At 38.0% G+C, this 14,911-nt stretch overlaps 1 protein-coding gene across 3 annotated transcripts in view; it reads left to right on the top strand.

Annotated features, from left to right (window-relative positions):
* The window catches only part of CENPN (centromere protein N), a 24,363-nt gene extending 9,898 nt beyond the window's left edge, over window positions 1-14,465 (top strand). Inside the window, exons 6-11 of one of the 3 annotated variants that reach the window (XM_011356649.2) lie at window positions 5,007-5,183; window positions 6,701-6,802; window positions 8,013-8,076; window positions 8,574-8,686; window positions 10,880-11,006; window positions 13,849-14,465. In XM_011356649.2, coding sequence (XP_011354951.1) covers window positions 5,007-5,183; window positions 6,701-6,802; window positions 8,013-8,076; window positions 8,574-8,686; window positions 10,880-11,006; window positions 13,849-13,931 — 666 coding nt within the window. In that variant the 3' untranslated portion in view covers window positions 13,932-14,465. The remainder of the gene's footprint in view (window positions 1-5,006; window positions 5,184-6,700; window positions 6,803-8,012; window positions 8,077-8,573; window positions 8,687-10,879; window positions 11,007-13,848) is intronic. The other 2 variants (XM_023528564.1, XM_011356647.2) reach the window with 2 other exon arrangements.
* Window positions 14,466-14,911: the final 446 nt, after the last annotated feature.

Raw genomic sequence — 14,911 nt, 5'->3', positions numbered from 1 at the left:
TTTCTTGGTCATACGAGTTATATGTTGGCCTCTACTTGCCAACTCTTTTGCCTTATTTCTCAGTTGGTTCAGAAGAACAGAGGAGAGGGGTGTTATTTATTGGCCTTCTTCTAAGACTTCCCCAAAAAGACCCTTTGAAAGGGTAATCCATCCTTGCTGTCTTCATGCTTAAACCCCTTGCATTCTGACTACTGCCATTGCTGCCAGATTAACACTGAGTTTTGAAAGAGAGTGGTTCTCACAGTGTGATCCCCAGGCCAGCAGCATCAGTGTCACCTGGGAACTTCTTAGACATGCAAATATTTGGGCTCCCAGTCCCAGACCTACTGAATCAGACACTGTGGGAGTGGGCCCAAGCCCTCCAGGTGATGCTGAATCAAGTTTGAGCGCCAGTGATATTAATCACAAAATCCTGTGGCCTGTTCTCTTTCAACAGTCATGCTGATTGCAAACACCTTTTGTGCCGGGCCCTATTCTAAGCCCTTTCCAATTACTAACTCATTGCATCCTCCTCATGAAGCAAGTTGGGTCACACAGCTGATGATGGCAAAGCCAGGGTTAAACCCAGGCAGGTAGTTTCAAGGCCACGTTCTTAACATCTACACCGGGCAGGCTCAACTCTCTGCCATGTGCCAGATGCTGGGGCTAGAAAGATGTACAACATCCATTTCTCATGCCTGAGGCCACACTCTCAGATAATAGACAGCTGAATCCGCCTGTTCCTGAATCTCTGCCTTCTCCTACTTGTCTTCTGCCTATCCTAAACTGCTCCTGCACTGTCTCCATAACTGACTCTTTCCCTTTACTCTGGAGCATCCCACGAGGTTCTGCACTCAGCTCTCCTCCAATGAGGTTAAGCTACCGGAATTTTCTTTGGAGAAAGAAAGGATAGAGTAATTTATAATTTCTTTCAGAAGCTAATGTATTGTCCCAACACCATTTGTTGACTAATTCAGCTTTTTCCCCTGGTTTATCATCATCGGATTCTTCAGATTCATTCATACCTTTACAGCCTATTTTCTACCCTTGATTTGCTTCTCATGCTCCAAGATCCACTGCCTGCCTCTCATGTATCATTGCCTGTGCTCTACACTCCAGCCAAATTGAACTAATCCTTGAGTTCTTGAACTTGCCATAGGCTGTTTCCTCTCTTTGGAACAACTTATACAACGTAGCCTTTGCACAGTTCATTTCTCCCTATCCCTCTGACCTCCACTTAAATGGTGCTCCCTCGGAGAGTGCTTCCCTGAGCTCTGAACTGGTTATTCCCTGTCACCGTATTCTTCCCATTTTCTAGCTTAACTGTCAGTTTTCCCGTAGGCTCCCAGAAGGCAGAACTCTGACCATCCTGCTCCCTACCGACACAGGCAGGGGTTCAACAAAGGCTGGGAAATAAATGAATTGAGCACATTATGTGCAAACTCCCCTATTCCTTTCATCACTGTCGTTTTGCAAAATATTTTAATAACCATTGGGGCAAGCCCACTGGCCCCCTACCCCCAATTACTCTTCTTTATCAAAAATGTCCTGACTATTCTCCAAGATGAACTTTAGAATCATTTAATCAGATTTATAAACAAAACAAAATCTTCAGAATTTTGAATGGGAGTACATTTAATTTATAAATTCATTCAAGGATAATTGTGAGCCAAGAGAAGGTGTCTCCTTTTTTTATCCGTTTATGAATAAGCACTTTTTTCTACCTTATTCTTAAGTTATTTTTTATGTTATTTGAAAAATAGTCTTATGAAATTATAAACTTCAGAGATGAAAGGAGAGTCCCATCTGAACTGTGGGTGTGGCACATACAGCTGCTTTTTTTTTTTTAAGCAAAGCCTCATTGGCCAGCTCTCCATAAATGTGGATTATGCTCTGGACCCTTCTAGAACCAGCCTTTTTATGAAGTTAAACATGACTGGCTAACTCGTTTTGAGAAGCACTCTTGGCAGCATTCTCACACTATTTCATCCAAAAACAAGAAACCTAGAGAGCTGTGTTTCTGCTCCAGTTCAGAATTTATCTGCATCCACCTCAGTGCCCTTTCCCCACCTGATGCCTTTTTCAGGCACCAGGAACTTCTGTTCTCTGAACCCCATCCCTCCCTGCCCCTACCATTCATGGAGAAAAGAGTCTGAAATGCTAGTGTATTTCCTCCTCCTTTCATTCTCATGTACTTCAGTTGTTACATTTCTTCTCTTTTTATCACTGCCCAGTTCCAAAAGCTTTTGCCTCCTGAATGAATGTCAGGCAGACCAGCAGGGGAGGCTGAGGGAGTAAAGGAGTTTTTTTACGGGTCATATCTGTCCTGTTTGAAAGGCCAGCTAGAGACTGATGTGCTGTGTACACTATAGGTTTTAGATGATGAGGATGAACAAGTAAAGCTCCTGTGTTTTCTCTGTCACTTGTTCTCCTACCCTGAGCTGGCAGACATGTCCCGAGGACTCCCAGCTCATCTTCACTTTCTTCCTCATAACTTAACAACCAGATAAGCCCACTTTCCCAAAGGCTCATGGTGATGTCATGCCAAGTAGAATCCTCTGGTGCTTAGGAGTGACGAGGACTCACCTGCTGCTCTAGGACAGGCATTTTACCCTTTTTTGTGCCAAGGACCCCTTCGGCCATTAGTAAAATTTATGGACCATTTCTTGGAAGAGTGTTTTTAAATGCTATAAAATAAAATAAAATACATAGACTTATAAGGGAAACTGGTTATAATAATATATAGTTATTAAGGTATTAAAATACTAAATCATGATATAGTAATGCATGTGCTTCTTTATTAAGACAAATAATCTCACGGTAGGTCCAAAAACAACTAGTTTCAAAGTAATGGGTGTAAATGATATTTCTGAGGCATCTGTAAAAATTGTAATGTGCTAAAAAAATAATTGGGGGATTTCTATGTACAGCACAGTAACAGATCCTAAAATTCTACTATTTCATTGCTTACCTTCACAATTGAAGGAGACGCTAAAGTTCAGTTAGAAATTAGTACAAATAAAGATGTAATTTTTATACCAAATTCGTAGATGCCCTGAATTCTAACCATGGACTTCAGGGTAAGAACTCCTGCCCTCAAATCAATTAGATATAGAAGTTAGTATGGGGAAGTGCACTAAATGAGTGATGGATAGAGCCTGTGGTTCAGGAATCTGGTCCAGAGGCTGAGAGAGAGAAAGAGACAGAGACAAAGAGAGGATTGCAGGCACCTCTTACCAGGTAATACTATTCAAAATAAAAGTTCTTGAAAAACTTACAAAGAAGAGACAAACTAAAAATGTTTCCATTGTAAAAAGGTAGCATATTTATTCTTTTTTATTCCTGTATATCATGTAATAGAATAATGATAGACTGTTAAATATGTTAATAGTTAAATATGTGGAGATTCTATGTGTTGTAAGCATCATTTGATTCTTACATTAAACTTTTTTCTAATATGTTCATTAGCTTGTAGGTGGTAGCCAGTTACTGACAGTTTAGAGAGTGGGATTCATCACCTAGTTAAGCTTGAGCATTATTAATCTGAGCTATCGTCTATGAAAAATGCATTATCGTAGCTGTTATAGGATGATATCTAATGAGATAGTTTCTTCACAAAATAATAAAGGTCTGTATTTGGGCCCCACTTCTTCAGGTATCTTCCTTACTATAAGAATGTGAGCTGTAGCACCTGAAAGCCAGCTGGGCCAGGATTATACTGACTCTGTGGACATCCTTTACTCTTAGCCCATTGGTTTAACCTTTTTTGGATTGTAGACACTTACAGAAATTTTGATGAGTGATACAGCACCACTCTCCAGAAAAGTATACACTTAGACACGTACATCCAACTGTGGACCCAATTTAGGGAGGTCACAGACCTTTAAGCCCCTCCATGAGCACTCAAAGTATCCTCATTCTGGGCTAGAGGGACTACCTGAATATGCTGACTGCTACCAATTTTCTCCCTCTAATAAAAATGTGCCCTCCATATATTGTTTTTAATCTTGATTTTATAGGCATTTTCTGCTTTGGTAATGTGACACAAAGAGACTATTCAGAATAAGACCCTGTCTTCTTCCATTCAAGGCAGTAGAGGTCCCTGAGCCCTGTTGGGGCCATAACACTGTGCTGCTCACTTGAGGGAAGGTCAGATAGCTCTGTGCCCTCAATACCCAAGACTTGAGAGTGTTGTTTGTCCGATGCACCAAGGGAAAAGGAGCCAAATAAAGAGTGGGCAGAGTCAGAGTAACTGCTTTCTTTGCTAATGACTGTAGCCATGTTACGATCTGCATTTCCTGGAATAAAATACAAGAGGGAAGAAATAATGAGACATGGGCCAGCCAGCTACACTTGTCTCAAGTGTCCCCTTTCCAGGGTCTGAGCACCAAGGGGAAGCTGAATCACAGGAGGGTTAATAATCTAGGAGTTGGCTACTGAATTTCAGACCAAGCAATTTTATTTAAAAGTTTAGAAAGGTCTATATTTTATCCATTAAGTGGAAAGCAAGTAGAATTTTCTATATTCTTAGCATGTAACTTTCCTTTAGAGTAATTTTTAGCATCTGGACTAAATGCATGAAAGCATTAGGATACATGTATTTTTAGGCCCATTACTACATAGAAATATTACTATTAAATTTTATAGTGCATGCTAGGTCTGTGCTCCATGGTAAAAAGGCTTCATCATAAAACATTTCATTTGTAAGGCTGCCTTCATAAACTCTTCCAGGTGGAGGAACACAGCTTTTCAGGCTAAGCCCAAGAAATTATTGAAAATTTTTATGTAAAACTCTGATTGGAGGTTTAAATTTTTTTTTTCTTCCGAAAGACTCTGCAAAGCATATATGTGTCTTTACAAACAACCACAAAATATTTTCGCGAAGATTCCCAAAACATTGTAATGAAAAGTTGGAGAAAATACAAGACTGTGTGCAAGATAACAGTGATATCCTTCACCGCTAAAAAGCATGTGTTGTTGGTGCCATGAGATTTTAATTAGGAAACTTAAATTTTTTTTTTAATAAGGTGACGGTCACCTTCAGGGATGCTGAGGAGAATGCAGTATGGATTCGAATTGCCTGGGGAACACAGTATAGAAAGCCAAACCAGTACAAACCTATTTACGCGGTGTATTATTCCCAGACTCCATATGCCTTCATTTCTTCTTCTCGGCTGAGGAGCAATATACCCCTTCTAGGTCAGGTATGGAACCAATTACTATTGCTATAATAATTTATTATCATCTCAGAGATCTGTGTAGATTTAAGCTGCTTAATACGTACTGTATATACAATGCAACGTGTAATTCTTGATTTCCTAAAATAAGGAGCAGAAAGTGTTGTTCTTCTCCAAATGGGGAAGTGGCATAAGTGTGGTTGGGAGCTTTTCATTGTCTTTTAATCTAGAGGTAATGCATGCTTAATGTGAAAATTCAACCAACACAGAAGTCTAAAGATAGAGTCTTTTAAAACTTCAGATACTTTTTCCCAATCTCATTCACCCGAAATAACTATTGTTAACGGTTATGTTTTTTCTTTTCAGAAGATGTTTTATTACAAAAACTAGGGTAGTTCATAGTTCCTGGCTTTTTTTACTAACATTGCCATGTGGTTACATATGTTATTACTCACTACTTTTTCATGACTGCATAATTTGCTTATCAGTGAACATGATTTTCATTTGTAACCATTTTCCCCACATTCTGTACTCCAGAAGACTGCTTTAACATAGGAAGAGCCTGCTTCTCTTTATGGTTGTGACTTCCCAGCATCTTTCCCCAGAATAAGCCACCCCCAAATTTGCCTGGTGACTACTGCTGCTTTTACTGTATATTAATCTTCACAACTACAATGACACCTCACTTGGTGCCAGAGCTACCACTTTAGCTGGTTGTATGTGAACAGCTCCACCTTCCTGGCTGTCATCTCTAGTACTAAGTGGAGCATGCACTGCAGGGTTGTGCATTCAAAAGCTGTAAGATCCCAGCAGGTGGACTTGCTTATTATTTAAATTTCTTGGCTGTTCACTGAAATGACAGAAAGATTTCTACTGCGGCTGGCTTCTACTTCCCTTTAAAACTTAACTCTGCTTCTTTTCATTTGGGATCGCTTCTTCTCTTTATATAACGGTCATCCACTTACAGCCAGTTGAGTCCACCCTGCGACAGCAAAAGTTAATGTTCATTTCCATTCTGTGTCTTAAGGCAAACTTATCTCTACCCTCTAGTTCCAGGTAAATATTGTATTAATCCTGTTTCAGTCTTATAACTGGTTTCTCCAGATAATGGGAAGCTTTTATAAATTGCACTTAATATGTACTTTTTTCATCAATATTTGTCCTAAAGCATACATATTTGCATTTTTGTTTGGCAGTATCATAGTAGTATTAGATTACTGGTATTCTAAAATGGCAGCAGTTGAGTATTCATTGTTTTTTTCCTAGTCTGAACTTTATTATAATTCATAACTTTAAACAGGATCACATTTCTAAAAATGGTACAAAATACTTTGCATTTATGAGAATTTTAATGCCATTAGCCATTTTTTTGTTGTTTTTTTAAGATGAGTAACAGGTCATGAGATTACATTTTTCTGGACTTATTTTCACTCTTAAGTGGAAATTGTTCACTTATTACAGCTCCTATATTGTACTGTGACAACTATTAAAAATACAGAGATGAACATAGTAATCCTAATAGTCTTGCTAATTTTCACTCCAAGGCACTGACAGTTGCTAGCAAACACCATCGGATTATGAAAATGGACCTCAGAAGCCAATATCTGGACTCTCTTAAGACTATTGTTTTTAAACAGTATAATCAGGTAAGCCAATTTTCTCTTTCACACATGACCTAAAAGCCACTGAGCAATTGGGAAAGTCCACCTCCAACAAAAAAAGATCACTTCAGGTATTATTGAAGTAAATAAAGCTTATGGTTAATATGAAAGGAAACAAAATAATTCCTCACTATCATCTTTTTATAATTGTATTGTGTTTTATATTCTTCATTAGTCATTGGAGTCTATGTGATATATCCCAGTTTCCAGATGAGCTATTCCAATTAGAATTTTTCTTTAGAATAACTTAGCACTGTTTTTACATCTAATTATATTATTCTGTTATGCAAGAGAGAAGTAGAATTAATTTTTTGTCCCATCAGTCAACCAGGTGATAAAGGGTTAGAAGTAAAGGAGAAAGCATTGGTTTATTAAGTCCCACAACTTATTTGTTAAAATTATTTAAATGCATTGTTTCCCTTTAATGATAACAGATCTAGCCTTACTCACAGGATCAGGGTTATTTTTTCCTCTGCATGGCATGCGTGCTCATATGTTCAGATTCCTGTAGGTGGACTATTAATGCTCTGTGTATATCCTTGAGCCCTTAGATATATTATACTTATGTATTTTCATTTGTTCTAAGTAGAAAGAAGTGATGGTTCTCTGCAAGCCTATCTTTAAGAAAAAAAAATCTAACATTAAGAAGTTAGATAATGATTTTCTCCCATAGCAGCCCCCACCACTTGCCACCATCCTTCCATAAAATTGATATCAACTGTTCTGCTATGACAGTTGTATTCCTAGGAAAATTCACATTGTCAAATAATTATAAAAAACTGGCTTCAGTGGGGGAAGGTGAGAGAATGGGCTTGAGAGGTTCAGACTTTGAGTAGGAAAGTTATTTTTCAAAACAATCTCAGTGTTTTAGGGTTATAAAGACAGCTATAAAGATGAAACATCACATTGCAAACAGTGCTTTTGATTCCTCTAGCTTTTGCACTCACCAACTATATTTCCAGATATGATAACAAAGTAGAGCTCCTCACATAAAACAGCCATGTTGCTGGCCCTAGCAGTCTCTGAATATTGTGTCCTGAAATGCTCAACTCAGCCTAGATATAGCCACAAACCTCTTTTTGTTGGAAAAAATAAAGATAAAATTTGACATACTTTTATGTACGAAAACCAATTAGTAGCTGTACTTCAAGGTGTTAAAATTAGGAAAACATTCACTTTTCCTTTTCCTTCCTAGACCTTTGAAACTCACAACTCTACTGCATCTCTACAAGAAGGAAGACTTGGGCTAGATATAAATGGTATGTGTGTTCTAAGATAAAAACTGAAATTTGAAAGTACATTTTAAAAATGAAAATTTTCCTATCTCTTAGCAATGATTTGACATAAAATGAAATGCTACAGCCATTATGAACTAAACATTTTTACGACTTTCCAATGGCACAGGAACTGCTGTGTATTTCATGTTAAGTAAAGAAAGCAGAATAGAAAATTTGGCATATTTTATAATCCCAGTTTAAATATAATCTTTTTATTCACTGAAAAAATGGCTAGACATAATATATTAAAATGTTAACAGTGCTTATTTCTGTGTGATAGAATTATGGGTGGTTTTTATTTTTTTATTAGCCTATACTTTCCAACTTTTCTATAATAAATTACTACAATCAAGAGAAGAAAAAGTAAACATTATCTTTAAATTATGCAAGCAAGTTGAAAAGTTAGGAATGAAAAGAGGATACTTTAAGGATGAAATATATTTCTAACAGCTGTTTCATTTGAAATCTTTCATCAATAGTGGATCCAAGGATCATTCATGAAAACAAGGTAGAAAAAGATAGAGTCCAAAGAGTGACTCAAGAAATTTTCGGAGACTATGCTCAACCAAGACTAGAATTTGCACAATACAAGGTAGGACGTTCCTGTAAACTAACTACAGTTTTCAATGTTTTTTTTTTTTTTTAAAAGAACAAAAACTTCAAGTGGAAACCGGTTCTAAGAAACTGTTTCTTATTCACTTGTCACTTTAATTTTGTATATATATGAGTTAAAATAGACTTATTATACTTAGTAAGTTCCTCTGTTAGTAAAGAAGACCTTTGGAAATTCTGAATTTGCTTTTTCATTTCATTTTTCATATTAATTCAGTTATGTATAACTGGCTGTGATCTGTATTTTTGAGGGGGAAAAAATGTAGGCTATACCTTTCTAGCCCATCTACACCTAAAACAATACTTGCAGTATAGTCGGTGCTCATAAATACTTATTGAATAAGAGTGAATAAATAAATCATTAATAGCCTAGTTGCATCACATGGAGAAAAACCAGTAGCCTAGTCAGAACTGTAAACCTAGCTCATTACAGAAGTGTGCCACTGCCCACCAGGAAGACCAGGTGGAGGGCAAGCCCACTGCCACCATGAGAAGAATTCAACGTTCATATCATGACCTCCCAACCTAATACTCATGCTCATATTCACAACACCCTCCTTCCCCTAAACCTTCCAATAAAATTTTTCTGCTTAATACTCTCTACAGCTACAGGCCACACTTTAAATCTGCCATCGATTGGCTCACTCAGGCCCAATACCTATTTGGTTTGATATTTTTTTGTGGGAAAAGCTGACTGATACCTTTCAAGTTTAATTTCCTAAATGGCAGGTTTTAATGCAGTTCCTTTAAACAGCTCATACTGTGAGACAGTGGTTCTCAAAGGGTGGCCCCTGGACCAGCAGTATCGGCATCATCTGGGAATGGGTTAAGAAATACAGATTCTTGGCTCTGCCCTGGCCCTACTGAGTCAGGAATTCTGGAGGTAGGACTTGGCCATGTGGTTTTAGAAGCCCTCCAGCTCAGCATTCCCCAGCCTTTTTAGCACCAGGGACTGGTGCTCCTATGAGAATCTAAGGCCTGATGATCTGAGATGGAGCTGAGGCAGTGATGCTAGTGCTGGGGAGTGGCAGCAAATACAGATGAAGCTTTGCTTGCTTCCCCCGACCCACCCCAGCTGCTCACCTCCTGCTGTGCGGCCCGATTCCTAACAGGCCACAGACTGACACCTGTCTACGGCCCTGGGGGTTGGGGACCCCTGCTCTAGCTGATTCCGTACACTAAAGTTAGATAACCCCTGATGGAGAATACATAAGATTTTATCAACAAAACTTCCCTTTACACGCATCTTAAAATGGCTCTATTCTGTCAGTCGAGTTGTACATGGATTCATACCTGCTACTAATTTTTCCCTACCTTTTCTGTTTTGAAAAAATGTCAGACCTTCAGAAAACTAACAAGAATATTACAGTGAATATTCATTTCCCCTTTGCTTCAGTTTCCCAATTATTAACATTTTACCACAATTGCTTTTTTTCTTTTTCTTTCTTTATTCTAAACTATTTGAGTTAGTTGCAGACATCACTCACCCTGTACATACTTTAGCATACAGCCTCTAAATATGAAGGATCACTTTAAGTAAAAAAAAATTAAACTCTAAGAGCCAAGTAGCATGATATTAAGAAATCATTATTAATTTTTTATGTGTAGTAATGTTATGGAGGTGAAAAAGAGTCCTTTTTAGGTCTCTTTTAGATACATACTTAAATATTTACAGATGGAACACTATGGCATCCTGGATTTGCTTCAGAATAATCCAATGGGGGTGGGCAATAGGGAACGGGAGGTAGGGTAATAAATGAAAAAAGTCTGGCCTCCAGTTGTGCTCCTTACTTATGAATGTCTTTGAAATCTTCTGTACTCAGAAGTAAAAAAGAAATCGTGGTAGTGATTCAAAAGACATGACATTATTGTATTGAAATGACAGATTACAAAAGATAGTGCTAATTTTCCCTTAAGAATGCAAAAAAGAGCACCTGAGGATGGAACTGACATTCAAGGTCTCCTGTGTGTCAGGCACTGTGCATGCCTGGTATTTGGCGTGTGCTATCATTTGATATGCTAGTTGCCCTCTACATTTGCAATTAGCAAATTAAATGGTCCCCAACTCCATTGATCCCTATCTTGCTTGATGACAGAAATTAATGAAATGTGTAATTTCATTATATTTTGCCATTCCAATCAATATATTCAAGTCATTTATATTTGTTGACAGCTTGAAACAAAATTCAAAAGTGACTTAAATAGCGGCATCTTGGCTGAAAGAGAAGAACCCCTCCGGTGCCTAGTAGAGTTCTCTAGTCCGCATCTTCTGGAAGCATTAAAATCCTTAGCACCAGCTGGTAAGTAGTCAATTTATTTTACAAGCCAGAAGAATTAACAACATACTACATTCAATCCTCTCTTTGCTAATTACCTCTGAGCTTTCTCATGGCTAGCCTGCTATCCCATCTGCCCTATATTGCATATTCTGCTTCTGCACTTAATGGGGCCCTCTTTCATCAATAGTGGATCCAAGGATCATTCATGAAAACAAGGTAGAAAAAGATAGAGTCCAAAGAGTGACTCAAGAAATTTTCGGAGACTATGCTCAACCAAGACTAGAATTTGCACAATACAAGGTAGGACGTTCCTGTAAACTAACTACAGTTTTCAATTTTTTTTTTTTTTTTTAAAAGAACAAAAACTTCAAGTGGAAACCGGTTCTAAGAAACTGTTTCTTATTCACTTGTCACTTTAATTTTGTATATATATGAGTTAAAATAGACTTATTATACTTAGTAAGTTCCTCTGTTAGTAAAGAAGACCTTTGGAAATTCTGAATTTGCTTTTTCATTTCATTTTTCATATTAATTCAGTTATGTATAACTGGCTGTGATCTGTATTTTTGAGGGGGAAAAAATGTAGGCTATACCTTTCTAGCCCATCTACACCTAAAACAATACTTGCAGTATAGTCGGTGCTCATAAATACTTATTGAATAAGAGTGAATAAATAAATCATTAATAGCCTAGTTGCATCACATGGAGAAAAACCAGTAGCCTAGTCAGAACTGTAAACCTAGCTCATTACAGAAGTGTGCCACTGCCCACCAGGAAGACCAGGTGGAGGGCAAGCCCACTGCCACCATGAGAAGAATTCAACGTTCATATCATGACCTCCCAACCTAATACTCATGCTCATATTCACAACACCCTCCTTCCCCTAAACCTTCCAATAAAATTTTTCTGCTTAATACTCTCTACAGCTACAGGCCACACTTTAAATCTGCCATCGATTGGCTCACTCAGGCCCAATACCTATTTGGTTTGATATTTTTTTGTGGGAAAAGCTGACTGATACCTTTCAAGTTTAATTTCCTGAATGGCAGGTTTTAATGCAGTTCCTTTAAACAGCTCATACTGTGAGACAGTGGTTCTCAAAGGGTGGCCCCTGGACCAGCAGTATCGGCATCATCTGGGAATGGGTTAAGAAATACAGATTCTTGGCTCTGCCCTGGCCCTACTGAGTCAGGAATTCTGGAGGTAGGACCTGGCCATGTGGTTTTAGAAGCCCTCCAGCTCAGCAGTCCCCAGCCTTTTTAGCACCAGGGACTGGTGCTCCTATGAGAATCTAAGGCCTGATGATCTGAGATGGAGCTGAGGCAGTGATGCTAGTGCTGGGGAGTGGCAGCAAATACAGATGAAGCTTTGCTTGCTTCCCCCGACCCACCCCAGCTGCTCACCTCCTGCTGTGCGGCCCGATTCCTAACAGGCCACAGACTGACACCTGTCTACGGCCCTGGGGGTTGGGGACCCCTGCTCTAGCTGATTCCGTACACTAAAGTTAGATAACCCCTGATGGAGAATACATAAGATTTTATCAACAAAACTTCCCTTTACACGCATCTTAAAATGGCTCTATTCTGTCAGTCGAGTTGTACATGGATTCATACCTGCTACTAATTTTTCCCTACCTTTTCTGTTTTGAAAAAATGTCAGACCTTCAGAAAACTAACAAGAATATTACAGTGAATATTCATTTCCCCTTTGCTTCAGTTTCCCAATTATTAACATTTTACCACAATTGCTTTTTTTCTTTTTCTTTCTTTATTCTAAACTATTTGAGTTAGTTGCAGACATCACTCACCCTGTACATACTTTAGCATACAGCCTCTAAATATGAAGGATCACTTTAAGTAAAAAAAAATTAAACTCTAAGAGCCAAGTAGCATGATATTAAGAAATCATTATTAATTTTTTATGTGTAGTAATGTTATGGAGGTGAAAAAGAGTCCTTTTTAGGTCTCTTTTAGATACATACTTAAATATTTACAGATGGAACACTATGGCATCCTGGATTTGCTTCAGAATAATCCAATGGGGGTGGGCAATAGGGAACGGGAGGTAGGGTAATAAATGAAAAAAGTCTGGCCTCCAGTTGTGCTCCTTACTTATGAATGTCTTTGAAATCTTCTGTACTCAGAAGTAAAAAAGAAATCGTGGTAGTGATTCAAAAGACATGACATTATTGTATTGAAATGACAGATTACAAAAGATAGTGCTAATTTTCCCTTAAGAATGCAAAAAAGAGCACCTGAGGATGGAACTGACATTCAAGGTCTCCTGTGTGTCAGGCACTGTGCATGCCTGGTATTTGGCGTGTGCTATCATTTGATATGCTAGTTGCCCTCTACATTTGCAATTAGCAAATTAAATGGTCCCCAACTCCATTGATCCCTATCTTGCTTGATGACAGAAATTAATGAAATGTGTAATTTCATTATATTTTGCCATTCCAATCATTATATTCAAGTCATTTATATTTGTTGACAGCTTGAAACAAAATTCAAAAGTGACTTAAATAGTGGCATCTTGGCTGAAAGAGAAGAACCCCTCCGGTGCCTAGTAGAGTTCTCTAGTCCGCATCTTCTGGAAGCATTAAAATCCTTAGCACCAGCTGGTAAGTAGTCAATTTATTTTACAAGCCAGAAGAATTAACAACATACTACATTCAATCCTCTCTTTGCTAATTACCTCTGAGCTTTCTCATGGCTAGCCTGCTATCCCATCCTGCCCTATATTGCATATTCTGCTTCTGCACTTAATGGGGCCCATGATCCACACTCTGATCTTGCCCATTTTTAAATTCATTCAAATCTTTGCCCTGTGATTATTTTCATTCTTTTTTTTTTTTTAATTCCAGGTATTGCAGATGCACCACTTTCTCCATTGCTCACTTGCATACCCAGCAAAGGAATGAATTATTTTAAAATTAAAGATAAATAAGATGTATGTGGTTTTGGAAGCATAGCATCTCCTTGACTATGTTGCATACCCATTTCAATTAATGGCTTGCTAGATAACTTCTGTCTAAAAACTTGTATTTTAGAAAGTAATCCTTGATACTGACAATTTAGAAATGTTCAATATAATTGTTGGGAATAATTCTTTCCTCTTCCACTGTGTGCTCCCTCTCCCCCATATCTTGCAAAGCATAGCAGTTGTGGGCCTTTAGGATGTGACAGGATATCCTTTTTCTCATTCCTGTCTCTCCTCGATCCTGGAACCTTGGATCACAGAAAAAAGCACCAAGAAACTACACCTCACTCAACTTTCTAGGAGAATCATGAAGTTGGTCCATTCATGGGGTAGAGTTGGATCCACTGAGTTACTATTGCAAGAGGCAGCATATCATATGATTCAGTTATATAAAATAATAGTTTTGTTGTAAATGTGATACTTTTATAATCTATTTTATCATACGTATGGCATTCAAACTGACTGATATACCAATATGTGAATAAAGATATTTAAAAACTAGTACATTAGTTACTTTTGATGAAAACCAAAAAGAGGCTTAATGTACAGATTTATAAATATAATCAGGAAAAAAGAGTTAAAGTATATTTTATAATGTAATGGTATTTTCTACAGATTATAGGTATCTTATGTGAAAAATATGTTTTTAGATTTAATTAGCAATGGCAGAGACACTGACACTCCAGTTATCTCAGAGTGAGGCTCTGAGTCTGCAGAGGCTTAACAATGTTAGCATTGTTAGCATTGTTAGCATTTCCCTGTAGATTATAGTCATGGTTTAAAGCATCTATTCCTGTGTGCACACATGTGGCAGGCACTTCTGCTTGGTGCCTGAATGCCTGCATTAGGTCTGCACAGAAGGCCTGCATGTTCCTGGGTTGGTTCTCATGGACTCATAGCCCTTCCTGGTACTTGGCAGGGATGTACAAATGGAGCCTGAACAAGAC

Source organism: Pteropus vampyrus, unplaced genomic scaffold (assembly GCF_000151845.1).
Source record: "Pteropus vampyrus isolate Shadow unplaced genomic scaffold, Pvam_2.0 Scaffold29, whole genome shotgun sequence".
In the NCBI taxonomy this organism is placed as follows: Eukaryota; Metazoa; Chordata; class Mammalia; order Chiroptera; family Pteropodidae; genus Pteropus; species Pteropus vampyrus.
This window is presented reverse-complemented; position numbering and strand designations above follow the sequence as displayed.